Here is a 27,299-nt window from a genome sequence, read left to right as displayed (position 1 = left end):
TGATAGTGATGGGGTTGATAACTGAGCATTCATCGGTAATTCATCTTGTGCTAGTAGAAATTTACAGCAAAGCAGTGCTTTCCCAACACTGACAAGTCCTATTAATCTTCTTCAGACACATTTCAATAGGTGTCTCCATCTGTGCCCAACATCTAAACACTCTGGCATCACTAGGGACTTGGAGACACCTTCATTTCAGGTTACACTAGTGAAAATGTGATACTAGATTGTACTCTATTTTTAACCTAATTCTCTCTTTTCATTCAATTAGCCTTTCTTGCCTGAATTTTTCTACTCATGTGTAACATCCTTTTCCCAGGAAGAGCTTAAAAATGAGATTTAGCTACTTAAAGAGACAGAATCTGCCAGGGCAAGAGCAACCAATAGCTTAATACATAAAAGCAGGGTAAGAGAGCTCACGCATACAACGCGGAGAACGAATCGCCAACCGCAAAACACGTCCTGTGTTGCTTGCCCACGATACTGCCTTCCTGATGCACCTCTTGCAGGCATTGTTCGGTTAGGACAGGTCTGAAACCAAACACCCCACCTCCAGCTTCCCAATGTTAAAACAATTGCAGAGTATTGGGGGGTTGAAATCCAGTATGTACCAAAACACTTCTGTTTGTTCAGGCTGCACGGGGATCACCACCATACATCCCGACTTCACTTTACATATACGGCTAATGCATGAACAAACACAGCACAGTCAAATTACAGCAATAACATTTATGGGTGGATTATGTTCCAACTTCCTCGCTTATTATTAAAAGCAAGTAAACTGCAAAGCACATGGAAGAGGTAGGGTGCAAATGCGGGTGAATTTCCACTCAGAACCAAATGTTGTTTTTTCACTATCAAAGCTGCGATGAGTTTGTTAGCAGACGCAGCACAGCTTTAAAGCTTACTCATTCAAAAATGTGTGTTTGGGTTCTCTTTTTCCTCCTTACTCCATTTACGTTTGCCTTTCAAAGAAGAGCAGATGCACACCATTTGGATTTGGGTGGCTCCTACTTGCTCTGAACTTTCTTCTGAAAAGAGCAAACCATGAGCCATGCGTCTGCTCCACAACTCAGAGGCAGTTTCAAACTTTGTTTCTGGCTTTATGAAGTTCTCTTGTGAGTCGTATTATAGATCTAAATGACCTTATTGTAGGTGGCAAGTTTAAATGTGCCATATTAATAACTTGTTATCCAAGACAAATTAAGTCCTTATGTGTCAAAAGCACTCTGCTCTGGATTACCTACAAGACAAGTATTTATTGAATAAACGTTGGATCCAATTTCATTTTAATGTGACTGACTGTATGCTTCAGCCCCTTAGAATGAGATAAAAACACTCAAAACCTATAACTGTGTTGCAACATTACACCTAACTTGTCTATTTCTATTATTGTCTTTTTAATGTGAGATATCAAAAGTGTTTGGCGTTTTTAAGGATGATGATGATTATGATGATATTATTATTATTATTATTATTATTATTATTATTATTATTATTAAGGAGAGAGAGAGAAAAAAAGACTGGCATTCAGCCTAAAGAGAAATCATTGAAACAAATTAATCCTATGCCGTTTAAATTGACATGGTAATCCATCATCAGCAAAGGGAAACTCTGAAAGCAATCTAGAATCTGCAGTGTTCTTTCACTGGCCCTCAGGCACAAAGACAGATAGTAAAAGAGGAAGAGGGAAAAAAAATCATAAAAGTTAGCAGCACCTTAGCAAAGGGAAGGGCTAGAGAAAGCAGCTTTCACTTTTTCCTACTTTCAACCATCCAGTTCAGAACACAACGCTGATTAAACTTCAGCCGTTGCCTACTAATGTTTACTTCTGTATGTCAAATCATCTTCGGCTGCTGAGATAGGAGTAATTTCAAATAGTGCAGAGCCCTCATCCTATATAAACTCTACCATTGAAAACTCTGCCAAACATCAACTTGGGCATTTCTGCTTACAGAGGGCCTTTTATTAGCCTAAACTTGATCATTCCAAATGGACGATAAATTCTATTTCACAGCCCTGGACAAAAGAGCTGTACTATCCTTGGGAGTTTAATAGCCAGGATTTTCACAGAGCTAGCATGAAAAACTGAGGGGTTTTATTTGGGTTTGAGTTTGGGGTTGTTTTTTTTTTTTGTCTATCCCCTGCTTTCTCAGCAGGGCTGTCCACTATAATGTATGTTTCCCAAGGGTTTTTTCAATCTAGTTTTAAATATCTAAAGTGATGAGACTTTGTGCACCTTTAAAATTTTATTATACTTACGGTCAGAAGAAAACATAAACCTCTTGGGCCTTGAAAGCCCATTGCAATACAGCCATTATCCCTATAATGTCAACAGAGCTACAAAATTCTCTAGAAATAAACCTTTTAAGAACAGCTTTCCCTGCCTCGTGTTTTCGTTTAAGGTCAGTGGTGCATCACTTTTTGGAAAATGTTTCCCCTCTCTGGCCAGATTTAGCAATCTGAAATAGAATGTATATTACTAAATGAATAAGTTTAATTTTAGACGCTGAAAAAATAAATAGAAGAAGAGAGCTAGGGCAGGAATAATACCTTTCAGTTAGAAACAGGCATAGTAGAAAGAAAAAGTCAGAACTTTAGTGCCAGGGGCAAAGGGGTGAAAGGCTGCCTAATACGAACCATATCCAACATCTGCCCTATTTTAATTTAGCAGGGATAAAGTTTCTTCTTTTTTATTATTAAGAAAACTTTATGTGGCAGAGAAACCCATGAGCTATGTTATCAAAACTGTTTTATTGTCACACTGAAACTTAGAACTATTAAGAATTGGTGGAGCAAAGAGATAAAAACTCCCCTTCTCTCTCCTTTTATACTCTGTGACAAGCCTGGGCTCGGGTCCTGCTGTCTGGGATGTCCTTTTCACATCTTTATGAAGTACTGCACTTGGGGCTGTAACACAAAGGGGAGGTTAATTGTTCAGGATGGGTCCAAATGATTGATTCTCCAGGTAAAAAAAAAAAAAAAAAAAAATCTGAAGATTTAAAACAAAATACTGCTGCAAAGACGTTCGCGGTGGTCGCCCTCAGAGATGAGCGATGGTGGTGGTGTACAACAAGTGTAAAGAAGGGCTGGACTGGGGAGCTAGCTGTATGAGAAACAGCCCAAATTGCCAGGCTGGGACATGATCTCGCTCCATCTAAAGTTTTCCACCTAGATAGTGCAAATTCTACCATAAAATAACAAAGTATACTAAAACACATGTGAGCAGCTGTAGGAGAAAAAGAGCAAATTGGTTTCTGACAAAAGAAGGATGAATACCTTTGGATAATCTAAAGTTGGAATTTGATTGAAAGCATAACATTCCTTTAAGCATCAATATGCTTAGGATCCAAAATATGGTTATTTTATTACCAGTTAATACTTAGATCAAAGCAAAACACTGTAGCTGGAAGGGACATTCTCTCTGGAAATAAAGTTCCATGTAATTATTTCCTATTAAAAACTAAAACTGGTCTTAGATTCAAAAATTTGTGCTTCCTTACATGTGATATAATGCAAGCTTGTCAAGAGAGAACAGACGTGCCATTTTTCACTGTTTGCTGGTATCCCTTTGCTTTAAAGTTTCCAGTTTAGCTTTAACCTTTGAATGTGAAAAATTCTCATCCAATTTACCTCAGTGAAACACAGGGGATTATTCTGGATAATATTGACTAATTTCTTACAAACAGAAATTAGAATTTGATATAAACCAGCACCATTTTAAATAAAGTCTCCAAACATAAGGAGGTAAAATATAAAGAAAATGATACAGCGATTGATCAGCAGTTGAAACTTAAACATTAAATTGTAAACAAGTGTTTTACTCTTGGGTAAAACAGCTCATCTTAATTCAATTCGGGACATGGAGTTTAAAATATGCACTCAAAATATTTCCAAGAAAGCTGCAACCTTTCAGAGGAAAGAGATAAGAATGTATTTTAATTATGAGGTTATAAATATGCGATCTACTTTTTTTTTTTTTTACCATCTCCTAACGTGGTACATAACATTGTTCAGATGCAGTTATATATCTATCTGACTGTCTCTATTCCTGTCCAGGGTTTTCTTTTTAATTTTTTTTTTTCCATTTTTTTCCTGATAGTTCAGTCTCTATTTATGTCATCTCTGATGCAGGCCCTGGAAAAAAATAATATATCTTTCTGTACTTATAAACTACCACAGAATAAATAGGGAATGGTTCCTTTTTAAAACTGATGGGCTAGTATTATAAGTAGCAATATGAAATATTTAGACACATTATTTCAAGCTTTCCGGCTGCTTCTGATTCTGCTAATTGTTTTTGATCTGTCACTCAGAAATAAAAAAAAACTTTAAGGAGTTCATTAGGACTGCAGAAAGGAAGAAGAGTCAGATATAAGGCAGCAATTATAACTTGGTTTTAAGATATTTTTTATTTTTTGCTGACTCCTCAGCTATATTGTTTAGTAGAAGGATGGCTACAATATAATTCTATATTAAAACCTTGTTAAATAAAGAAGGAGCTGAGATATTCAGCTGGGATATTGTTTGCTAGCTCAATTAGTATCCAAAGAATTTGAAAGTACAATAAATGTATCTGAAGACCATATCTAAACATACTTACCAAAAAGTACCCACCTCTCTCAGCAGTTCACATATTTCTGCCTTCTGACTGGGAGGGGGGGAAAAAAGAGAAAAGAAAAAAAAAAAAAAAAAGCCAGTTTGGATGTATAGGTTAAGACTGGCGTATGGCAAGGTTTGTGTGAAATACAAAGAAACCTGTATTTCACTCAACAATTTCATTGCTTAAACATATAGTTTAGAAGCATCTTTTCCTTAAACATGTGGTTCAATAGCATTTTCTTCAAAGGAACAATTCAATGTGTTAAAAGATTTAAGAACAAAGAATGTGCTGCAAAATGCAAATTCTTACAGTGTTATACTGTGTATGCAATTATGTATGTAGGCAGATAGATATAATTTGAGAGTTATTAACTTTCAACATCAATGATGTACCCTGAATCAATACAATGTAACTACCTATTAAAATATAAACCAGGTGTGTTACCAGGCAAATACAGTCTGAGAAGCTTTTCTATATTTTTTTTTTCTTTAAAGATTACAGCTCTACTATGGAAAAGAAGCTCAAGAGATTGCTGCTGGTCCTAAAGATGGAGATTGTTTGGCTTTTTTTTTTTTTTTTTTTTTAATATTTGACATTTCTAGAATATTTCATTTCCTCCACGTTTGAAAAAGAAAAAATTTTTAAAATCCCAGTCTGAAATGGTGTAAAGGGAATAAATTTTTCTCACAAACATCCATACATTTATGCACTTCCCCGTGCATGGGAACAAGAAAAGTTCCATTTCCATTTTTCCTTTGGCTCAAGGGAGGGGAAGGGAGGGAGCAGAAATCATTTTAAGCCTTGCCCCCCCCGCCCCCGTCGGATCGACCCCTCTTGCAAATCCCTTTCTTCTGCCCTCCCTCCCCCAAACACACAGCCTGCCGCAGTTAACCTTGGAGCCGCGCTGGGGAGGGAAGGGTTAATGAAACCAAGCTCTTTACGACCTCCAGGGTCAGACTCTTCCTATCTGCAATCTAAGGAATTAGGTAAGGAGGTTATAAGATTATAGTGAAAGGAGTTATAGGCCCTCGTAGCCTCACACCTGAACATATTGGGCTAATCCACTGGGATTCTTAAAAATCGCTTCAGCTATGGAAAACTGTTAATTAGGCTGAGTCTATCCCGAGGTTTCCTGTTGCATTAGTGATCCAGCCGAGCTGCCTGCGCTCTATAGGCTCACATGAAATGCGCTTAATATGCCTATGTATGTATATATATATATATATATATATAAATTTTTTTTCCCCTTCTCCACAACTAAAGCCAGCATCAGCCACCGATTTCGGGAGAAAGCAGAGTTTGGGTGAAACTCAGCCCGAGAGATGAACAAAAGTCATCTCCCCCCGCCTCGTCCCTGAGCCCTGAGTGCCCGGCAGGCTATTTGCAGCTGTTTCTAACTTCAGTGTTTGTTTACAGTAGCAAAATTAGCACTTGGAGGAGAAGTGAAAAGCTGTTTTCACATCAGTTTTACTCCTCGGTTCCTAGCTTTAGATGTCTTCCCTCCCTCCCTCCCAGCAATCAGCATCATTTAAAGTGCGGCTCAAACTTTCTCCCGCTCCTTTGACTTCGTTCTCTGCAGTCGCACCCTATTTTCTGCTAAAGAAAAACACAGGCAGAAGGTAGCGTTTGAACACGGCCCAAACGTCAGTGATTCGAGGCAATAATAAAAAAAAATATAGATAGATAGATATAAAATCCCAAGCATCCCTAAAGAACGTATTTTAAGGTCGCTTGGCAGAGCCCTGCCCTGCTCCCAGTTTTCTGCCCTTTGGCACTTAGACACTCGCTCGTCTCCAGCAAAGTTTTCTTTAATCCGCTGAGACACCCCAGGGTTGTACCTGAGCCACGGCTGAATTGCTCCCTACGACCGCTAAAATCCTGCAGCAGCAACTCCCCAACTTCAATACTTAAAGCACGGGCTGGTTTTAGCCATTTTGTCATTTGAAGAAATGCTGATTTTTTTTTTTTATGTCATTTGTGGTCACCCTCGAATGGCAGTAATCTGTAGATTACATATTACGAGCCTTGTCATTACGTGGATAAAATGAGGTGGTTAAACGCTAAAATCCATTTTACTCACCACATTTGCTCGGGGGGGGGGGGGGGTGAACAAACTTGTAGGAGAAGGATTTAAACACCTCGCATCTGAGCTGGCTGTGCCCTCGCTTCTGCTGCTGCAGAGCTCCCTGCCTGGTGGGCACCCGGGGCTGGAGACCCCTCAACTTCACCTCGAAGGCAGGCGCCCGTTTACTCCAGCCCTCGCCTTCCCCTCGCTCCCGGGTCTTTTGTCCCCATTTTCGTGGTGTCTCAGCATTGCTTCACAGGGGCGACTTTTCTCTGCCTCTCCTGGGTTTGCTCTGCAGTATTTCTAGGCTCCTACTCGCCTCCTCTCCCCCCCGTTTGCCTCTTTCATGTGTGTCCCTGATCCCTCTCCAGCTGATGCGATTCTTTAGAAATGTGGGTCTTATCCCGTCCCTACCTTTGCCCGGTCTGATTAGATATTATTTTTTCATTGGCTCTGCTACAATGGGTTCCTCCCTTTAATCTCTCGATATATTTTCCCCCTCCCGGTATAACCAAATCCATGAAATTCACAGCCTCTCTCTTTGACACGACTGGCTTGTCTAATCACTCCGTATCGATTTCCCTAACTCTTTTCATCCAGCTGAAGACACATCTTAAAACACTCCAAGCCAGAGTGTGCTCTTTGCTTTATACACACTAATAAAATGATTTACCCTTCTCTCTCTGCTCTCCTCACAGGAGAAAATCGTTCAAGTCCCGGCTATTTGTGTGTGATCAGTAAATATTTAGTGTGGCGACATCTTCAGCTCCTCTCCTGATCAATACGCAACCCAACAGGAGGTGGACTATTGTCCGGGTAGTGACTTGCTGAGATCTCCTTTAGATGAATTCTTTGCCCCCCATACAGTCTGTTATGATTTATCCTCGAAGGGAACCAGGAGAGAGAAATTGAGGCTTTAAAAACGTCTCTTTCTAACCTGTTTACCGTGACATTAAAGCACCTAAGCAAGGAATGGCTTATTCTTCCCCCTCTCCCACCTTCCTTTGATGGGCTAACACATCCAAAGTGCTGCTGGAAAACGAGTATCAAACCGGGCAGCCGTCGCACGGTTGCTTCGCATCCCTGTACCCCTCTGCCCCTCTTCCCCGGCCCCTCCAGCAAAACCCCGTCCTGTCTCTGCAGTGCAATGTCACGATAAAGGGGCGATTCCCCGGTCCCACCCTGCAGCATCTCCGGGCAGCGGACTCGCTCCCACAGCTCTGCCTCAGCGGGTGGGTATCGAAGTGCCCAGGGATGGAGTGTGCCCCAGCAACTTCCAGCCCACCTCCCTCCTCCTCCTCCTCCTCATCGCATCCCGCAGCTCTGCCTGCCCCAGGATCAGGCTGAGGCAGGGCTGGGGGCTGATTGCTTTTTTGTTTGTTTGTCTGTTTGGGGGGAGGGGGGCTGAAACGACGTGGAAAACCTGCAGTGAAGACAAAAAAAAAAAAAAAAAAAAAAAAGGTGGGGGGAAATGGAGAAGAGCTTAAAGCCCGGTTCCTGTGGTTAACCATACACGAGAGCTTTCCCAGGGTGATAAAATGGACAGAAAGAGAAGTTCGTGAGTGTATGTTTTATCCTGATCTGTTATTTCACTCCTGGGAAAGCCTATGGCTCGAATAGGAAATACTTCCACTTGTAATTACCCCAGGACTGTGTGCTGTGTGCCCGCTGATCTCCGGTTAGGTGTCTGTGCAGCACACCCAGGCGAGACAGCTACGCCTTGTGTGCGTGTGTCTGTCTTTGATGCAGGGCTGGGTGCCTATACACAATAGATACACAATTATATCTGTAGTGTGTGTGTGTGTGTGTGTGTGTGTGTGTGTGTGCTTACTCACATCATGTCCTGTAGCCTACAGAAGTGCCCAGCTATTTATATTATTTCCGTGCGTGTGCATTTGCACATAAGCTATAGGTCGAAGGCACTTCTCTCTGTAAATGTACATTGCATGCATACGTGCTGCATAAAGATATGGCTGTGTGTTACAGATGTGCGACTGTTATTCAAATCTCAAACCAGCTACATCCACCTGTTAACTTTGTTTAGAAACCACTTTCACTAATGGCTTTTCGCTAACTTATTCAGTCCGTTACTCGAGTATAGGAGGCAATGGAGGGGAAAAAATCCATATGAAACCCTGCTTACAGCCTCTCTTCGAGAGGACACTTTACACACCTTGCCTAGACAGGGCTCCTATAGAGCGCTTATCTCTCGAATATATCTTTATACTAATGCATACTTAATTGGTCTGTCTTGACTGTCCATATAAAACAATTTAATTAGGGTGCTTTCTGCTTTAGAAAGAAAGAAAAAAAATCTGCCCAGCATTTATTGTATTTAGCACCAATACAGGCAGAAAATGTTGCACAAGTTTTTGGTTGAAAGAGCACCTATGTGTCCATTGAAGGGCGTTGATCCGAAAAGACAGAGAGGACAAGTAAAATCGATTTGAAGCGACCCTCTCTGTCCCTTTCACACCATTCAGACACTCCATTCCTTCTAAGACAAAGACCCAGCGCCTTGGGAATGCTGGCAAGGGGGAAAAAAAGGAGGAAAGAAAAAAAAAAGGGAAAAAAAAAAAAAGGCTTCAATCCCCCCAAGCAAAAGGGAGAGCTCTGAAATTCCTTCATATTGCTGTTATTTACCCCCCCCAAGATATGTTCAACTCCAGGATTTTCTTCAATTCAGGGTCTAACACTGCTACTGCGAGGAATGTCCCTGGAAGGGGAGGAGGTAATTATGGCTATTAGTGCTGCGAGCCCAGCCTCAACCTTGGTCACTCGCAGGCTTTTAGGGTTAAAATAGCCCTCACCTCTGACCCCTGCGGAGCAAAGTTGTAGCTATCACCACAAGTTGGGCCAAAGTTTTCAAATCCAGGGCTGGGCAACACCGGAGGGGGGAAACTTCTCCCTGGAATTATTTTTGGTTGGGATCTTAATCATCTTTAGTCTATTTAATTGCCTTTCCCTCCTCCTTTTACCAGACAATCCCTTTCGGAGTGGTGGGGGGGTATCTCGAAATGCCCTGCTCCCAGTACCTTTCCCACTGCTCTTTCCATTTAGGTTTAATTTGGCAGATTGTTTTCAAGCATGAAAATGGTTATCATCAAACTGAATTACTAGGTCATCCTTTCATCCACGGATCTCAGGAATAAACGGGGGGGGGGGGGTCCCACTTTAGGCTTTCCCCACCACGACCCGTTCAGCTTTACAGAAAAGGAGCGTTAGGAAAAGGAGAGAAAGGACGAAAAGCTTGAATTTGTCTCCTGGGCTTTCTGCGCACCTTCACGATCCTCCTCGGCAAGGGGGGGAATTTGGAGCTGGGGGGGGCAAAGTGAGGAGAGGAGGGAGCCCACAGTTGCAAGTACCCCTCTGGCAATAATAAAAATTCATTCAAGTGGGCTATGTCTCCATCTTCCATGTACTGATTAGACTTAACAAGAGTGGAAACTTGTGTAGACCATATTTATGGTATTAACGAGCAGTTAAAAGATTTATCCTTCTTCTGATCAATATTGTTCGTGCCCGCCCCCTCCCCCCCCCCGGCGCCCCGGCCCTCCCCGAAGGCTGCAATGACAATCGCCTTCATACTTTTTCATCACCGATCGAGGTGGCAAAACCCTTTTGTAATTTTCATTAGCCCAGTAAACATGCAATTAACATGCAGCACTGTGGTTAACTTAATTCCTGTTTTAAGGCAAGGACAAGCAAGAAATGGAAGAGCGTTTGTTCCATTTGTCAAGTATGACACACTTCTTACCCTAACAGTTTCTTAAAATAAAAGCTCGGCTCCCCACCACCACGACCACCACCCCTCTTTCCAGAAACCCCCCACACTGATAAACACACACACAAAAAGGAGCAGGAATCCATTAGTTGGAGAGTATTCTCCTGCCAAAGGCGGTATAATGTATTCCAAATTTTTCCCAAGCCCTCACTGTACTGGGGTCCCGTCCCCCCCCCGCCCCGGGAAGGGGGCTGACGAGCTGATATTTCTCGTGGGTGAAAGATTCAGCCTCCTCCTAACCGTATTCTTTTTTTTTTTTTTTTAATAAAATAAAACTAAACGTGCTTCCCATGTCTAAAAGTTGCCATGTTTGTGAAGGGGGTGGGGAAAAATGTCTCCAAGGGTTTCAATTAGCAACAAATGATTATTGCAACGGATTTTTGGTAATGAAAAAATGTGGAGTACCTCTTTCGAGCTGGGATCTCAGGGGCAGTGAAAGAGAGAGAGAGGGGGAGAGGGAGAGAAGGAGAGAGAGAGAAAGAGATTGCTGATTAGCTCGGATTCTTTCCCAACTTGCTTTAGCGTGTGCTTGCGTTCCCTGCCGACCCTACACAGGACACTATATATTTTTTCCCCTTCGGTGCATGTGTTGATAGTTCAGCCTGTAGTTGTTTGCGGTTGGCTTTTTTTTTTCTTTTTCTTTTTTTTTTTTTTTTCCCTGCCGGGGAGGGGGGAGGTGGGGAGGGGGGGGGCTGAAATCGGTCGCATCCATCCTACCCCCACAGTCATTAAGTTAGGAGATTTCCCTCTCTTATTTTTTTTTTCCTCCCCAATTGGAAGGGTGGGTTGTGAATATTTTTTCTTTTTTTTTTTTTTTTTTTAAGTCTCGCCTTTCCAGCTCCAAACAAGGTGTAGCGAGACGCTCTTCCTTCTAAGGAATGAAATGAGAGACAAGGATCACTCAAAGACATCTCCTACCTTGGGCTTGGGGATTTTTTCTTAAAGGCGAGGCGCACATTCCTAAGCAGCTATGTACAAAGCCCCCCCTGAAATCTTGTCTGTGTAAAGTTAGAGTGTGTTCAGGATTTTTTTTTTCCTCTCTCCCAAGGCTGATCGCTAATAATACATCGAAAGCACTTCCCTTTAGGTTGTGGGAAATCTATTCCCTTCACCTTGCCTCCTTTTTTTTCCCCCTGAAGGCTGTAACTTCACTTTTTTTTTTTGCCTCTTTTTTTTTTTTTTATCAGTTTGCACAATCGCTTAGATAAACACCAAGAAGGAGACTTCTCTTTAATTACCCAACGCACATCTTTCTGGGGGGCAAACAGCGGTCTGATTATTTTTTTTTGTTTGTTTGTTTCACCTGCCAAACTAAAGGAGAGGTAGAAAAAGGAAGATGCAAGCGATTTGGGACCTTGAACAAGGCAAATATGGTTTTGGTATGTTTACTTATAGTTTTTTTCCTTCTTCTTTGACACTTTTTTCGGGCAATGTGTTGTGATTCTTGTGTTTCTCTTTTAAGGAAAACAAAAAATCCAAAAAAGCAAATGTTAGCTAACGTGCGTCTTAAACGATCGTTTCTAAGGTTACGTGGGTTGCTCTAAGGAGGGGAAGAGGGGAGGGGGGGAGACCCAAGTATGTGTAATTGCAGCACCATCAGTTAGCACGTCCTTTAGCTAAATAAAGCAAGCAGCAAACAAACAAACAAGCGACCAAACCCAACGACCGGAATCGGCTTCCAGGTCCGAGGCGAGGCAAAGCGCCTCAAAGTCATTTCCAAAGCAGCGTCCAGGAGGCAGAGCCCGGGCGCTGCCTCCCCTGCCTGGGTCTCAGGCTGCTGGGGGGGAGCGGCAGGCTGACCTGCTCGGGAGGGTGGGGAGGGGAGGACAAGTCTCTTAACTTAAGTGATAGGTATTAAACTGCACGGAATTGTGTCGCCGTGTGCAGCTGGCAGCGTTTATCTAGGGGTGGGGGGGAAGGAAAAAAAAAAAAAAGAAGAGGTCGGTGGTGAAGGTATAGCGCCGAGATCCCCTCTCCCCCTCCGGTCCCTTCTCTGGCTAAGCAAGTACAATGGAAAGAAGCTGGAATATACTCACCATCCGAAGGTGTGGTTGGCAGTTCGGCTGAGGCTTTAAGGCAATTATTTATCCTCTTTTTTTTTTTTTTTAAGTATTATTGCAAAGGACGTAGATCTGACTTTAAGCAGCAAAAGTGTTTTGCTCTGACAACAGCATGCGAGGCACGGTTCCTCGTTTAAAAAAAAAAAAAATCACAAAACAGGATTCCCCCCCCCCCCCATTCCCTTACCACCACTATCCCTTAAAAATACCTATTCGGTACAGCGCTCGCAGAAAGCCTGATGCAGAAATCTTATAGTCCGGTCTAGGAGTGCCCAAGCCAATTAACTTTAAATCCTTAGGAATTAATCAGATTAAAATGTACAGAAGTTTCATTCTCGTATGCATACGTGAGCCAAAAGTCGTTTCCCTTTAAGAGATCCTTTTCTTTTAAAGTTGAATTTTAGGCAGATAAGAGACTTACACTAGGGGGCAGCCAGATACTGTACTTGCTCCAATCTTCAGCAATTTTTTTTCCTCTCTCACAGCATATGCTCTGATTTAGCACTGTAAATTTTTCAGAGGACCCAACTCTGACAGCCCCTGGTGATTTTCAAAGTACCACAAGCCAGTGGTTAAAAATTGCATTGACTTGGAAGTTCAGAGGCACACAATAGGAGCCACTTTCCCTATTCATGGAACTTCAGTGTGGTGGAAGAGAAAAACACACACATACTACATTGAGGGAGAAGAGGAATTCATTGAATTCTGTTAGACGTAACTGCTTTCCACTGAGTTCAGAGCGAAGCTCAGTATTTGTTCGATGCTGTATTCATATTGCGATTTAATCTAGAAAGAATTAGAGGACTGTTAGGCAGCTTTCTGCCAGGAAAGCAGCTTCCCCCTCCTTCCTCCTCTTTTTTAAAACCTAAAGATTTACACCGGCTCTATCCCCTACTCTATTTTAGCAAAATAAATCCTTCCACTCTCTCTCATTAAAATAAATTTACATCTGCAGTAAAATGGCAGGAGGGATGCGTTTGTTTATTTGGAAAACCAATGCGGTCTTAGTTTTAAAACAGAGCATTTCCATTGTCATTAGGCTCGGAGAAGGACAGTTGAGAATCTCCCCCTTCTTTGTGAGGCGCTCAGGTTTCGAGTATTATTTAGCGAAATTAGATGCAGTTCATTTTTACATTCATCTGTTCTGCCTCAACCCACTCGCAGGGGTGTTTTCAAATAAACAGCAAAGCATCTAATGGTGCTAATAGATAGTTATATTGCTGCATCCCTCGAAGAGCAAATAGTTAATCTGGGGCATTCTTCATTAATGCTTGAGCAATCAGCGTATACGGCGGCTTTTAAGCGTATATCAATGGCTTTTCATTTTTACGATCATACGTTCAAACTATTAATATCGTACGTCCTGTTAAAACCGCTTTCTCTTCTGATTTCTGCATTTGTTAAGACGGCATTAATGTTTTTTCATGTGGTGAATTAATCCTGTTTACTTTATCAGATTTGAGACAGGAAAGGTTGGTGTTGGGTTGGGTTTTTGTTTGGGGGTTTTTTTTGGTTGGGTTTTTTGGTGGTTTTTTTTTTTTCCTCAGGAAATTCAGCATCAGCAACAATCTGTGACTATTCTGCATTTTGAACCCCCACCTTCTCCCACCCTCCCCGAAAGGTGACCTCCTCGGCTCTGGGTTATTTGGAAATCATAAGGCAGTTCCCCATATTTTAACGGGGAAAGACTCCTTTCCCCTCTTCAGCCTTTCCAGTCCATCCTGGTCCCTGTTTCAGGGAAAGGTTATTTTTGCTCCATCAGGATCAATGGGAGTGCCGCAGCCTTGCCTTTGAAATTGAGCCGCAGTACATCTTCGTTCGTGGGGTCTTAACACACCAGGTTTCGAAGCAGGACATTGTCAAGTCTAGGTGCTTTTTACAACTTTCCAGTCATCTCAGCACCTGCGGCTTTAGCCACATATATTATTCCTGCGGCAGAAGGGGGTGTGCATGTGGCAACATGAAAAAGTGTGTGTGAGGAGGTGAGGGGCAATTAATCCTTTACAGAGTTGTGCACAGGTCTGTGTCCCCACGTCCGTACTCGGTGGCCAGCTCAAATGTGAGCGTACATACACGCGTGTGTTCGCAGAGGAGGAATTGCCTGGCCGGGCATTCATCTGCCTATTTTAACGTGTTTTCTTTTTTTATCTCTCCGTCGCTTCGCCTGTCCGAGTGTCTTTGGCCATTTTCACCAGGAGATGAACTCAAAGTCCCCGTTCCGCTGCCCGGTAGCTATATTCAGCGGGAAATAAATAAACAACTGCGTACTTAGATCGGTTACCTCTTTAGTGGTGCTCCCACTATAGCACAGAGGTTGTGTTACCGTGTCAGGGTACGTGTGATCCGAAAGGGAAAAAAAAAAAAAAAGAAAAAAAACCCAAACCCCAATCCCCCCCACAAAACCCCAGAATAAAGTTAAAGGGGTCGGGACGAGCTGCGTTACGGCAATGCCGCGGAGGTTGCGAGGGAAAAGACGCGGGTGTCACGTTCTGCCGAGCAGCGTTGCGGGGTTTTCTTTCCTCCATCGCGCTAAGGGGAAGGGGTAGACGGTGTCTGGCGTGAAACCGCCGTCCTCTCGGCCGGCCCGCCGGCTCACCGGGGCGCCGGGGGACGAGGCGCCCGCGCGGGGAGGAGTGCTCGGGAGGAGCGGCGATGCCCCGTTACCCCGCCGGGGACACGGCCGGGAGAGCGGCCCGCACCGCAGCGCCGGGGCGGGACGCGGGACGCTCGGCAGCACCCCGCGGCTCGGCGGGCGGCCGGGGCACGGGGCGAGCGCAGGTGTCGCCGCCGCCGCCGCCGTCCTCCTCCCGCCGGTCGGCCCGGAGCGAGGCCGAGGGGGCCGAGGGCACCGCCGCCCCCGCCAGCGCCCGGCGGGACCTCCGGCGGGCGGGAGCCCGCGTACCTGCGCAGCCCTGCCCCTGACGGGGAGACGGCGGCCGCTCCCCTCCCCCAGGCGGCGGCGGAGGGGCTCGGGTTTATTTTATTCGGGGAGTTTTACCTCATTTTAGCGTCAGTTTTTCTGATTCTCACCCGCGCGCCCCCCCCCCCCACCTCGGCGCCCCGCCGCTCCCCACGACCCCCGAGGCCGTGCCCCGGCGGGCGGCCCCAGGTGAGGCGGCGGCGCTCCGCTCCCCTCGCCGGGCTCGCCTTAACCCCTGGCCCCGACGGGGGAAGCGCGACACGGCGGGGAACCGGGGCGAGGAGTAAAGAGCGAGAGGAGCGCGGAGCCGGCGCGGAGCGGCGTACGCGGGGGGACGCCCCGGCCCCGGTGGCGGCGGCGGCGGGGCGGCGCCTGCCTCTAGGACCGCGCGGGCGGCGGCGGCGGCCATGGCAGGCCGCGCAGGGCGTCGCGGCCCAATGAGGGCCGAGGGGCGGGGCGCGAGCTTTTGACCAGTCAAACGCCGGTCGGGTTGCCTTATAAGGCGCGCGGTCGCCATGGCAACGTGCGCTAAGTTGCAGCAGTCGTGTCAAAGTTCACTCTCCCGCCAGCGGGGCGAGCGGCCGGCGGGGAGCGCGCTCGCCACTCGGCCCACACGCCGCCCGCCCGCGCCGCCGCGCCCCGCCCCGCCCCTCCCCTCACCGCCGCCGGGGGGGGGGGAGCCCCCGCTTTTTTTTGGGGGGGGGGGGGGGAGGGCTGGCGCTCTTCCCCCCGCTCTCCCCGTGGTGATTTTCCCCTCTCCCCCCCCCGGCTGAGAGCGATGCTGCGCGCTGGGTTATGATCCTTCCCTCTCTCCCTCCTCCTCCTCCTCCTCCTCCTCCTCCTCCTCCTCCTCCTCCTCTCCTCCTCCTCCTCCTCTCCTCCTCCTCCTCCTCCCGCTCCCCTCTTTTATCATCCTGGCTGGCTGGGCGCTGCGCTGGCGAGTTGACTCCTTCCCTCCCCCCCGCCCCGCGGCCCCCCTCCCCCCGCCCGCGCCGTGAGCACCGGCGGCGCGGAGGCGAGAGCCCACTTGCGAGGCGGCAGAAGCAGCATAAGGCAGCGCGGCGGCGGCGGCAGCGGCGGCGGCAGCGGCAGCAGCAGCACCCGAGCGGCGGCGGCGGCGGCGGGAGCGGCGGCGGGAGCGGCGGCGGCGGCGGGAGCGGCGGCGGGGACACGGCGCGGCGGGAGCGGCGAAGCGGCTGAGCGGGGCAGAGCGGAGCGCAGCGCGGCGGGGACGGAGAGGAGGAACAAATAAAGAATCATAATCATAATAATTAATAATAATAACAATAATAATAATAATAATAAAAAGGCGAGGAGAGGAGGAGGAGGAGGAGGAGGAGGAGGAAAAAAAACAAACAGCCAGCCCCCCCACCCCCGAGCCCAAAAGAGGGAGAGAGAGAGAGAAAGAGAGCAGCGCCCGGGCGGAGCGGCGGAGAGGAAGAATTAAAGCGAGCGAAGGAGGGAGGAGAGACAGAGCAGAGAGAGAGAGAGGAGGAAAGAGGAGGAAAAAAAAAAAAAAAAAAAAGCCCACAAAAACAAAGCGATCGCAGTTGATGTTGCTGCTGCAAGCTGGACTTCCAAAAACTACGGCGAGACCGTCCGCTCTCCGCGCCGAGAAAAGTCTCCTCAGCTGTGCGTGTTTTTTTCCGCTGTGTGTGTAATCTTTAACCTTTTATTCATTCTTATTTTGATGGCTTTCCTGAATGGCTGACTGCGAGCTTCCCTGGACCTGGCCCCCAGACACCCGCCTCTCCTCCTTCAACTACTCTGCTGCAGATCAGCTCTAAGAGAGAGAGAGGGAGATCTTTGAAGAGATTTTTTTTTTTTCTCCTCTCTCTCTCTCTCTCTCCCTCTCTCCCCCACCCCCACCACCCCTTTACTTTGCTCTCCTGGAGCCCAGACAATCGACTCGCAACTCGCCCCCCCGCACACACACCTCCATCGCCCCGTGCTTCTGCACCTTCGCCGGTACCGGGAGATCCCCCCCACCCCGACCCTCCTGAAAAAAAAAAAAGGAAAAAAAAAACCAAAACAAAACAAAACAAGGCAAAACAACAAAAGAGAGAGGGGGGAAGAGAGAGACAGGGGAGGAGGAGGAAAAAAAAAAAAAAGACTGCTGCAAAGCTGATCTGAAAAGCAAAGCAAACAAACTTTGAAAATAAAGGGGGAACAGGAAGTTTGGCAACGGTGTCCAATAGATATGGCAATGGTAGTCGGTGCGTGGCGAGACCCCCAGGACGATGTGCCCGGAGCTCAGGGAACGCAGCCTTCGCAAGCCCCGCCGGTGCAGGGACCTCCGGCCGGGGCCCCGCACACCCCACAGACCCCGGGGCCCGGGGGCCCTCCCAGTACGCCAGCCCAGACCAACCCGCCAAGCCAGCAGAACCAAGGAGACAAACAGCAGCAGCAGCAGCACATTGAATGTGTGGTTTGTGGGGACAAGTCTAGTGGCAAACATTATGGCCAGTTTACCTGCGAGGGTTGCAAGAGTTTCTTCAAGCGGAGTGTAAGGAGGAATCTCAGCTACACTTGTCGTGCCAACAGGAACTGTCCCATTGACCAGCACCACCGCAATCAGTGTCAGTACTGCCGCCTCAAAAAATGCCTCAAAGTTGGCATGAGACGGGAAGGTATTGGGATTTCATTTGTTTTGCAATTTTTTTTCACTCGCTGCGTTTGGGGGTTTGTTTTGGTTGTTGGTTTGGGGTTGTTTTTTTAATTCTTATTATTTCTAACCTCCCTCCCCAAACCCCAAACCCAGCCAGAACCTTTCCCCACCCCCACCCCCCGAATAAACAGACAGAAACTTTCTCGTAATGAAAGAAAGAGGTGTTGGAGGGGGTGGGCAGAGGAGGCAGGGGCTCTTGCATGCTCTCTCCTGCACTCGTAATTGATTTGTGTTTGTTTTGATTTTGCTGATGGAGGTTTATTGGAAGTGGATTTTTAGTTTCACGCTGCTTAGGAGCGAGATGATTATTCTGACGTGGGGTTACTTTTCCTTCATGCTTCCTCCTGCATGCTCAGCGTTAGCCCCCGTCCCCCGAGCAGCTCCGGGTGCGTGTGTCCGTGTGTCCCTGTGCCCGTGTGTGTACACACACACGCAGCCTCACGAGATGCGTGCACATACACACACGCGCACACACACACACACACACATATATATATATCTCTCCTCCAGCACCCTGCCTTAGATTGCAATTTTACACAGGCGGTTCAAATTACTGTTACAATGGGACTCACCCTACCGAGGCTCTACAGCACTCCACTGTGGATTCCCAGCCGGATTTTTCCTCCTTTAAAAATATATATATATATACACACACGCATATCCGCGCGTGTGTGTACATACATATTTCCGTGTGCCTGCCTCTCCTGATTGTTATTATCGCACTTTTCTCTTCTTCCTCTTATTTTCTTGTTCCTCCGGGAGAGGCAGGAGGGGGGAGAAGGGACCGGGGCGGGGGGGGGGGGGGAGAAGGAGCAGCCCAGAAGTAAGTGTGGGGTGCTCGGGTCTCTGCAAGTCGAGTCTTTGTGATATAAAATTAGACGAGAAATGTGAGCCTGCAGTTTTCCAGTGCGTGCTCTGTGTCTGGACGCTGCTATGTAGGTTAAGGGTTAGGGGGCTTGGGACTTGCTGGGCTCCTCTCTTTGTGTTTCTGCAAGAGTAACTAACCTTGTAATACGTGCGATAACAAATATAAATCAAGCACATTTTTAGGCGTTCGCCCTGCTTGCTGTCTCTCTGCCTCTGAGCCCTTTTTCTCTCTCCTTTTTCTCTCGCTGTCACCGTGTAAATTTATTAACAAAATGAAAGGCCCACTTTCCATGGGCAGCTGAGGAAGGTGCCTTTGGATAATGCCCCCAGTCTCGCCGGGGGACCTGCCAGGGATGTTGTGGGGTGATCTCGCCTCCTTTGATATTTTTTATTGGGGGGGGTGGGGGGTGGAATATGTAATAACAGAAGCAACAATATATTCAGTGGGCGAGAAACGCGTGTGGGACCGGCGCCGGGGATTTTGAACTGAAGTGTTTCTTCCCTCTTCCCCCCCTCCCTCCCCATCCCGCTCCCCCAGCCTCAAATCCGTAAGCTGGTGTAGATGTAATGAAGAAAAATACCCGGGCACACAAAGACGCATCCCACATCTTTTGAAGGAGGGGTGGCGGTGGAGCAGGGGGGGTGTGTGAAATAACTGAATTGTGGTGTGTTTGGGGAAGTGAGGATCTCGGGCTCCTTCAGGCAGTCCTGGCCGAGCGGCTGGCGTTGCTCAGCTTTTATTGTTGCTTTTACTTGACCCGGGAACCGCGGAGCCTTAAAGCGGGGCGCGGGCTGAACTCTGGCTGGAAAAATGCATGTTCCCCCTTAAGCTGACTTGGTACGGTGTCACACAGGCACGCACAGGCACACAAAGCAGGCTGTATTTGAACCGATGGTCGCAATTCAGATATTAATAGCTGTAGTTTCTTCTTTATTTACTGCAGCGGTCCAGAGGGGCAGAATGCCACCCACACAGCCAACTCATGGTCAGTTCGCCTTGACAAACGGGGACCCTCTCAACTGCCATTCCTACCTATCCGGATATATCTCCCTTCTTCTGAGAGCAGAGCCCTACCCCACCTCCCGCTTTGGCAGTCAGTGCATGCAACCCAACAACATCATGGGCATCGAGAACATTTGTGAACTGGCAGCTAGGATGCTCTTCAGCGCGGTGGAGTGGGCCAGGAATATCCCCTTCTTCCCAGACCTCCAGATCACAGACCAGGTGGCCCTCCTGAGGCTGACCTGGAGCGAGTTGTTTGTCCTCAACGCTGCCCAGTGCTCCATGCCCCTCCACGTAGCTCCGCTCCTGGCAGCTGCTGGCCTCCACGCTTCGCCAATGTCTGCTGACCGAGTGGTCGCCTTTATGGACCACATACGAATCTTCCAAGAGCAAGTAGAAAAACTGAAAGCATTGCATGTCGACTCTGCAGAATATAGCTGTTTAAAGGCCATAGTCCTCTTCACCTCAGGTAGGCAGCATTTCTTTGCTCTTCCTTTTTCCTTCCCCCGACCCCCCCTGAGAACTGTTTGCTCTTGCAAAGCGTTATTGCCTGCACCCCATCACTGCTCCCTGCCCCCGAGAACCAGCGCGGTCTCTTTCCTTTTAGGAACCGGTGCCCTGTGGTGTCCCCTTCAGGGCCTCGGATCTGAGCATCCCATCTTCGAGGGAGTGCGAAATTAAAAAAAAAAAAAAAAAAGACATAATAACACACACACACACAAAAAGGCAACCAAAACACACCCCAACCCTAGTCGAATAATGCTGGGGACAGGGGAAGAGGGGGCTCGGGGAGAGGCACCCATTCGCCATGAGAGACTGCGCTTTTCCCATTGAAAATAATATTTTATTTAACAGTATAGCTCTGGGTTGTTGCATTTAATGACACGCATCCGAACAGCAGCAAAATCTGTTTGATGTTGTTAAATACAAGTCGTCCTATCAGTGAAACCACTTTAAAAAGAAGATCATTTTATGGGCAGCCAGGAAGGGAAAAAAGCCCTGCAGGATTAAAAATTGAATTAAAAAAAAAAAGTTAAATGCGCAAAGCTGAGTTTAAAATATGTTCCCTGCCATCCCATAAAATAAAATAAATCAACTTTCCAAAGAGCTGTCTCTGATTTAAACAGAATGTGGCAGTGAGCAGTTCTGTGTCATTTAAGCTAAGGGGAAAAGTTTGCATTTGTACCCAGCAGGAACTGCATAGTCCAAAGCGAGTAGCGGGTGCGAAAAGATCATTACCATAAGTAGACAGGGATAGTATGAAAAAGTAATAAGAGACTGAAGCTGCCACTCCGCAGTGTAATTCCGGGGTGGCACAACCATGCCTCTCCCGAGGAAAAGACCTCGAGGTGTTTCTTAGATAATCAAAGAGAGAGGGGGGAAAATATGTGTCAACTTTTGCTGCCTAGAAATAGTGCATGAGTTATAAAGCAATAATTGAGTGCGTTGTGAAATCTAATTAGCTTGCACTAGAGTTTAACCTGGGTGAGTAATAATCCTGATATTAACTCTGGAGGCTAAATTCTTTCTTTCTTTTTTTTTTTTTTTTTTTTTGAGGGGAAAAAAAATCTGCTCGCTAATTTGTGCAATACGTTATCTCAGATTGCTAACTTTAAGGCTGCATCGGCAACCCAGTGTGCTGGAGCCCTAGAAGTTTGGGGATTAAGTTTAAAAATACCTATATTTCTCCTGTAACTCATTTGAAAGCTTGGGAAAGTGGCCACGCGATAAACATATGAATGGAAGCAGGACCTGTAAAATAATTACTCATCGGAGTTTTTTAAAGCCTGATATCAGGAAACAGGAAAAAAATGTAGTTTATGTGGGAAAAGAAGGGCTCACAATCCATTCCTTGTTGTGTTAAAGGGGGTCTGGGGAACGAAGTCATTTTCTGGACTTTGTCCAGGTTCTGGGTCGTGACCTAAACTTCCTTTTATATATTATTGCTTTACACATAAAAAACTTCTCTTTTTTTTTCCTCCCCCCCCCCAAATTACTCGTGCTAAAGTCCTAAGGTGATCAATGAGCAGGGCGCATCTAGCCACAGGGAGACAGGGATCCTGAGTGGGAAGGGGTGTACGTGGGGTGCTTATTTTATTTTTCTATCCTTTTCTAGGATGCATTTTCCTTTCCCTCGCTCAAACGCTCAGCGAGGATCCCACACACGCTCACATCCCTCCCCAGCCCCTGGCCAGCTCACACCCACACCGAGGAGTTTATTTCCAATCCTGCCTTTTCTCCCAAATCACTTTTTTTTTTTTTTTTTTTTTTTAGCCTTCTGAGAAAACAATCGTCCGATCCTGTCGTAACTGTTTAATTTATTACTATTTTCAAAATGTGAGGCCTGGCGTGTAAATTGCCTCCCAACTAGATAAACGTTTCTTGTTATCTGATTCTGGGGAAGATAGCCACATGCAAAAAAAAAAAAAAAAAAAAAAAAAAAAGAAGGGTGATGCATGCAGCTTCTGCAGCACCCCAATAACACTCCCTGATGTAAAGCAGACGCACATAGATGCATATAATGTTTGCTGCAGCCTCTTTTAAGACGAAAAAAAAAAAAATCTGGGTTCTAATGACTCGCAGAATATGCATGTGTTAGCCCTGTGCCTAGGAAAGCCACAGGGAGGTCAGGTCACAACCTGTGCTCTTTCAGCACAGACGTCTCTGATTTAAAGGGAACTTATTGTATTTTAGCGTATCAGGAAAAAAAAGAGAAAAAAATGTCCAGACCCTATCAGGGAGTTTTCTTCTTGTAAGGGCCTTTAGGTTTAAAAAGAAGAAGAAGAGGAAAAAAAAGAGGGGGGAGTGGAGGGGGGGGAAGAAAGAAAGAGAAAAGAAAAGAGGGGGGAAAAGAAACAGCTCAAATGAACAGAGAGATCACAGTTTGCATGGCTGCCTCTGAATAGGCTAAACTGACAAGATCAGTTTTAAAGGGCCACTTAAATCAGTTTCAAAGACTGAAGAAAAACGCGTTGTCTTCTTTGGGGGAGAATCTGTTGCTGGATCCGGGGCGCCATTATCTTTGGCTGGGCCAGTTTTTTATTATTATTATGATTTCTGTCACTATTATTAGTATTCCTTCGCATCACATGGTTGGGCTCTCCCCAATTATTTTCGGGGGGGGGGGGGGAGAAATAGTGGCTCCCTTTCCCCCTTTTCGACTCAAGCCTTCCCCGCCCCCCCCAGCCTTTCCCCCTAAAATACAGATATACAAAATTACGCTTGGCCAGCACCTCCTTGTCACCCCCTCAGGTCTGTCATGCCATTAGAAATCTCGAATCTTGGAGATTCTCAGTCCTAAAGGAGACCCTCCAGAAGAGAGAGAAATACAAACACACGCACATACACAGGGAGAGAGAGATTGTCCCTTTTGGTAAAACCTACTTAAACTCTGGGGGGCGAGGTGATGGCGCACTACCTACACTTAATTCTAGCAATAAAAAAGATCAAATTAAAAATTTTTAAAAAACCAAAAACCAAACTTTTTAATCTGATGATTGTTTTCTTTTTTTCTTTTCTTTCTTTTTCTTTTTTTTTTTTAATACACTTTCTTCTAGATGCCTGTGGTCTCTCTGATGTAGCCCATGTTGAAAGTTTACAGGAGAAGTCACAGTGTGCTTTGGAAGAGTATGTTAGGAGCCAGTATCCCAACCAGCCAACACGATTCGGGAAGCTATTACTACGTCTCCCCTCCCTTCGCACTGTCTCCTCTTCTGTCATAGAGCAATTGTTTTTCGTCCGTTTGGTAGGTAAAACCCCCATAGAAACCCTAATCAGGGATATGTTACTGTCTGGCAGCAGTTTTAACTGGCCTTATATGTCCATTCAATAAAATATTTGAGAGAGAAAAAAAAATTTAAAAAAATTAAAAATTGAGAAGGGAGATGAAAGAGAGTGAAAGGAAAGCAAATGACATTTGGGTTCTGGTTGTTTCTTAAATTTCCTTCTGCTAAGAAAGGATGTAAAAGGATGTTACAAGTTTGCTAAGAGAAGACAGGAAAAAATTAATGGACTGTGAATTTAAAAAGAGACTGTCAAATGAACTTTTACAGAATGCATTAAAAACTCCCGTGTCGTTCAGAAAAAAAAACTTGCTACTTATCATTTTTTGTAAAAAATAAAAAAAGAGAGAAAGAAAAAAGAAAGAAAGAAAAAAGAGAAAGAAGAAGAAAAGAAATGATGGTCGGCTTTTTCTTTTTTTCTTTTTTCTTCTTTTTTTTCTTTTTTTTGGGGTAAACTTTTTAAAAATTCTCGCTTAAAGTGCATTTAAAGGAAATTTGGAGAAAATTAGCAGAACGGAAGAAAGTAAGTCTTTTTTTTCCAAATTATTAATTGTCCTATGTGTCTATGTACCTATAGCTGTTCTTTTTTGTATTTTTCTGGTTTCAAACCAGTTTATTCTGTGGTTCTATAATAATTTTTGATATAACCTTGGCTTCTTTAAAAAAAAAAAAAACTGTGTATCCTTAAAATATATGTTCTGAAAGAATTAAAACTGAGTCCACGAAAGTATCATAGGAAGAAAGGAAAAGAGAAAAAAAAAACCCTCAACAACACAATGATGGAAGCGCACTTAAGGTGGTGACCCAAAATCTAGCTTGAAGCTGAGAGAGCTATAATTATATAGACCCGAATGAACCACACGTGTCATATAACTACCCCCAAATCTAGGTTTTTTGATATTTCGGACAGAAAATGAACTGTGGGGATTTATTATAGGTAGAAGGAATTCGTGTCCAAGACACACTACGGTTTTGATTTAAAAAAACAAACAAACAAGCAAAGTGAACTTTTGTAATTTGAATTGGGTTCCACATAGTTCATCATGAATTGTTATTAAACTCCTCTATCTGTTTGTATATTTGCAAGCCCTTTGTATTATAATAATTGTTGATATTTTCCCTTTTTAAAAAATACCATTGAAATCAGCATGACAAAATAACACTGTTGGCACTTATAGATAACGTGATTGATTCAGTATCTTAGAGTTTACAGTTTTGTGTTTAAAAAAACTGAAGGTTTTTTTTTTAAGTGCAACATTTCTGTATACTGTAAAAGTTATAATAACTGAACTGTTTGGTCGAGTCTTTGTGTGTTATATTCCAAGGAAAATTGAAAGTATTCAGAAATTAAAATATTATTTGATATCTGAAACTTGTTTGGCTGTCATAAATGTCTTTCAGAAACCACATTACTTCTCTATAGTTTGCAGTCATTTAAGTCCATAGGCGATTGATTTGTTTACTTGTCACAGTAAGTTTGTAGCAGATGTATTGTAGTGTATTTACCTGTTTAATTCCGGGATGGGGGCGGAGGACTTAAGTTCGTGGTTTATCTCTGGTTTTAGGAAGTACTATGCTGAAATGGTAAACCATCAACCCCCATTCATCTAATCCTCCTGTTAATTAAAAATGGATTTTCTGGAAAAAAAAGGCCCTTATTTTTGTCACACTTAAGTGCCTGCGTAGGAAAGGTATTGTTGTGAAAAAGTATTAGAAATCTGGAGATCAGTATCTATTTTATGATCAGAATGGGGCGAAAAATCTTTTGTAAATGTCTGACATACGCGCACAAGATCATTCAAGCAAGGTAATAGCAGTATTGTAAATATAGGTCAGTTGTTTGCAATGAGTTTTCTTTAAGTATGTGTGATTTTTTATAATACTCCGTAGTTGCCATCTATCGTTGTCATTGAGAGGTCTTCAAATGGAGTGGCTTTAGCTTCTAGCACTGAGGAGTCGGTTTTTAATGTATATATACTCTCAAGTGGATTTTTTTTACCTTAGACTGTGAAAGCATGACCACAGGTCATCTCTATATTTTACATATGGGATATATGTCTGTATGTGTACTTGCATACATACATGCGTAGGCGTACATGCATCTTTCCTGTGTAGCTACAGGGCCCTCTCTTGCAGTCCTCGCACAGGCACAGCTTCCACTGATGTGGTGGGGACCTGCCTGGGCGAGTGGCATAGGATCGGACACACCAGTTGTGAATTTAGTGCTATCCCGAGCAGGCGAAAAAACCCCAAACCTGAAGGAAGGCAAGATGATGTGGTTTTGCAAGGGGTTGATATTTTGGGTTGTGTGCGTGCGTGTCTCTTTTTTTCTTTTTTTTTTCTTTTCTTTTTTCTCTCTCTCTCTGTCTCCCCCCACCCGCCCTCCCCTTGGTCTATAGCAGATGCTTTGTATGTGAAAGCTTGCAATTTTGTTCTTGTCTGAGGCTTCCCCCTCTCCCTTTTTACCACACGTAACTACACCATGTTGTGGTTTCACAAAAAGAGAGAGAGGGAGGGAGAGAGATCATTCTGTAAAGTCGATTAAACCCTGATCTTTAGTGTGTTCCAGTTAGACACATCTGTACTGGGGGCAGAGGGGCGTATGACTGTGAATTTGAGCAGAGTTTTACATCTGAATCATGGCTCCTTTTCTATAAATATATAAATATATATAAATATATAAATATACTATTATTGCAGGGGATTGCTGACCTCTAGATTTAGCTTTTTCTATTGCAAGTGCTATCCATGTGAGTGTGTGTGTGTGAAGTTTTTATGCTTACTAAGAACACAGGATCTTGACTTGTTTGTTTTGTGTTAGTTTATTGTAAACAACCATTTGTTGTAAATTGTTATTGGCATTAAATTATAATTTATGATTTTCAAATCCAAAACATTCTCTGCTTTTTATGTTTTAAAGCCTGTAAGCTATCTCTGTATTTATAAGTTTCTTGCAGCGAGCTTTGGTTCACAGAGAATAATAGTAAACAGAAAATGCACCAGGGTTAAATAAAAACACACACACACACACGCACGCACACACACACACACAAGCCCCCATGTATATATGTTTGGAATGCTCAGAGGAGGATTTGTTTAGGGACTTCAGTTAGTTTTAAGTTTATAGCATTTAAAGAAAGTTTTTCTTTTCATGCTGAGTTAGAACAAAAGATCTATCCAAAGATTGAATTGGACAAAAGAGGAGGGTTGGGATCGAGAAGCTTGTTCTATGTGGAATTGAGGAGAGATTTTTTTTTTTTAATGAAAAAAAAAAAAAAAGCTGCTAAACATGGCGACTCTTTCCCTTTAAGTCTGTAATTTATTTTTTTCCTTGCGGTTCCCCCCCCCCTTCCCAACCCTCCCTTTGATTTCCCCCCCCCCCTCTTTAATCTGATCTTAGTTCGCTTTATTCCTTCCCCGCCACCCCTGCCACCGGCGCGGGGAACTGGCGAGGAAAGACCCAAAGGCGACCCGGAACGAGAGCGATCGCTGCAGAGCCGCCCGCGGTGCAAACCACATCTCGGGAAAGGTCTTCTTCACCCCCCCA

At 45.0% G+C, this 27,299-nt stretch overlaps 1 protein-coding gene and 2 long non-coding RNA genes across 11 annotated transcripts in view; 1 reads left to right on the top strand and 2 right to left on the bottom strand.

Annotated features, from left to right (window-relative positions):
- LOC142038985 (uncharacterized) overlaps nt 1-18,879 on the bottom strand; it is a 40,093-nt gene extending 21,214 nt beyond the window's left edge. For 2 of the 7 annotated variants that reach the window (XR_012652771.1, XR_012652770.1), the window contains exon 1: nt 12,489-12,906. This is a non-coding gene — a long non-coding RNA (uncharacterized LOC142038985). Of the gene's footprint in view, nt 1-12,488; nt 12,909-17,904; nt 17,998-18,672 lie in introns of those variants that run through there. The other 5 variants (XR_012652772.1, XR_012652773.1, XR_012652768.1 and 2 more) reach the window with 5 other exon arrangements.
- NR2F2 (nuclear receptor subfamily 2 group F member 2) lies at nt 10,856-26,646 on the top strand. 3 transcript variants are annotated; one of them, XM_075045034.1, is made up of 5 exons: nt 16,007-16,297; nt 16,545-16,570; nt 17,846-18,062; nt 19,912-20,439; nt 23,528-26,646. In XM_075045034.1, the coding sequence occupies exons 1-5, from the start codon at nt 16,228-16,230 to the stop codon at nt 23,800-23,802; spliced, it is 1,116 nt and encodes a 371-aa protein (XP_074901135.1). In that variant the 5' UTR covers nt 16,007-16,227; the 3' UTR covers nt 23,803-26,646. The 3 variants fall into 3 exon arrangements, with proteins under 3 accessions (XP_074901134.1, XP_074901135.1, XP_074901133.1); XM_075045033.1 differs by lacking the exons at nt 16,007-16,297; nt 16,545-16,570; nt 17,846-18,062 and adding an exon at nt 10,856-11,831; XM_075045032.1 differs by lacking the exons at nt 16,007-16,297; nt 16,545-16,570 and having other exon boundaries at nt 17,203-18,062.
- On the bottom strand, nt 17,118-17,417 carry LOC142038986 (uncharacterized). The gene is made up of 2 exons (XR_012652775.1): nt 17,369-17,417; nt 17,118-17,215 (listed from the first exon to the last, which is right to left on the bottom strand). It is a non-coding gene; the product is annotated as an uncharacterized LOC142038986 (long non-coding RNA).
- Nucleotides 26,647-27,299: the final 653 nt, after the last annotated feature.

The sequence above is a fragment of the Buteo buteo genome, chromosome 13, assembly GCF_964188355.1.
Source record: "Buteo buteo chromosome 13, bButBut1.hap1.1, whole genome shotgun sequence".
Taxonomy (NCBI): domain Eukaryota; kingdom Metazoa; phylum Chordata; class Aves; order Accipitriformes; family Accipitridae; genus Buteo; species Buteo buteo.
Note: the sequence above shows the minus strand (reverse complement) of the source record. Positions and strands in the feature narration are given on the sequence as shown.

Bases quoted from the DNA above. Each gene is read 5' to 3' on its own strand.
- NR2F2 (XM_075045032.1), top strand. From the start codon at position 17,633: ATGGCAATGGTAGTCGGTGCGTGGCGAGACCCCCAGGACGATGTGCCC. The intron at 18,063-19,911 runs GTATTGGGATTT...TATTTACTGCAG, and splicing joins AGTTGGCATGAGACGGGAAG to CGGTCCAGAGGGGCAGAATG. The intron at 20,440-23,527 runs GTAGGCAGCATT...ACTTTCTTCTAG, and splicing joins CATAGTCCTCTTCACCTCAG to ATGCCTGTGGTCTCTCTGAT.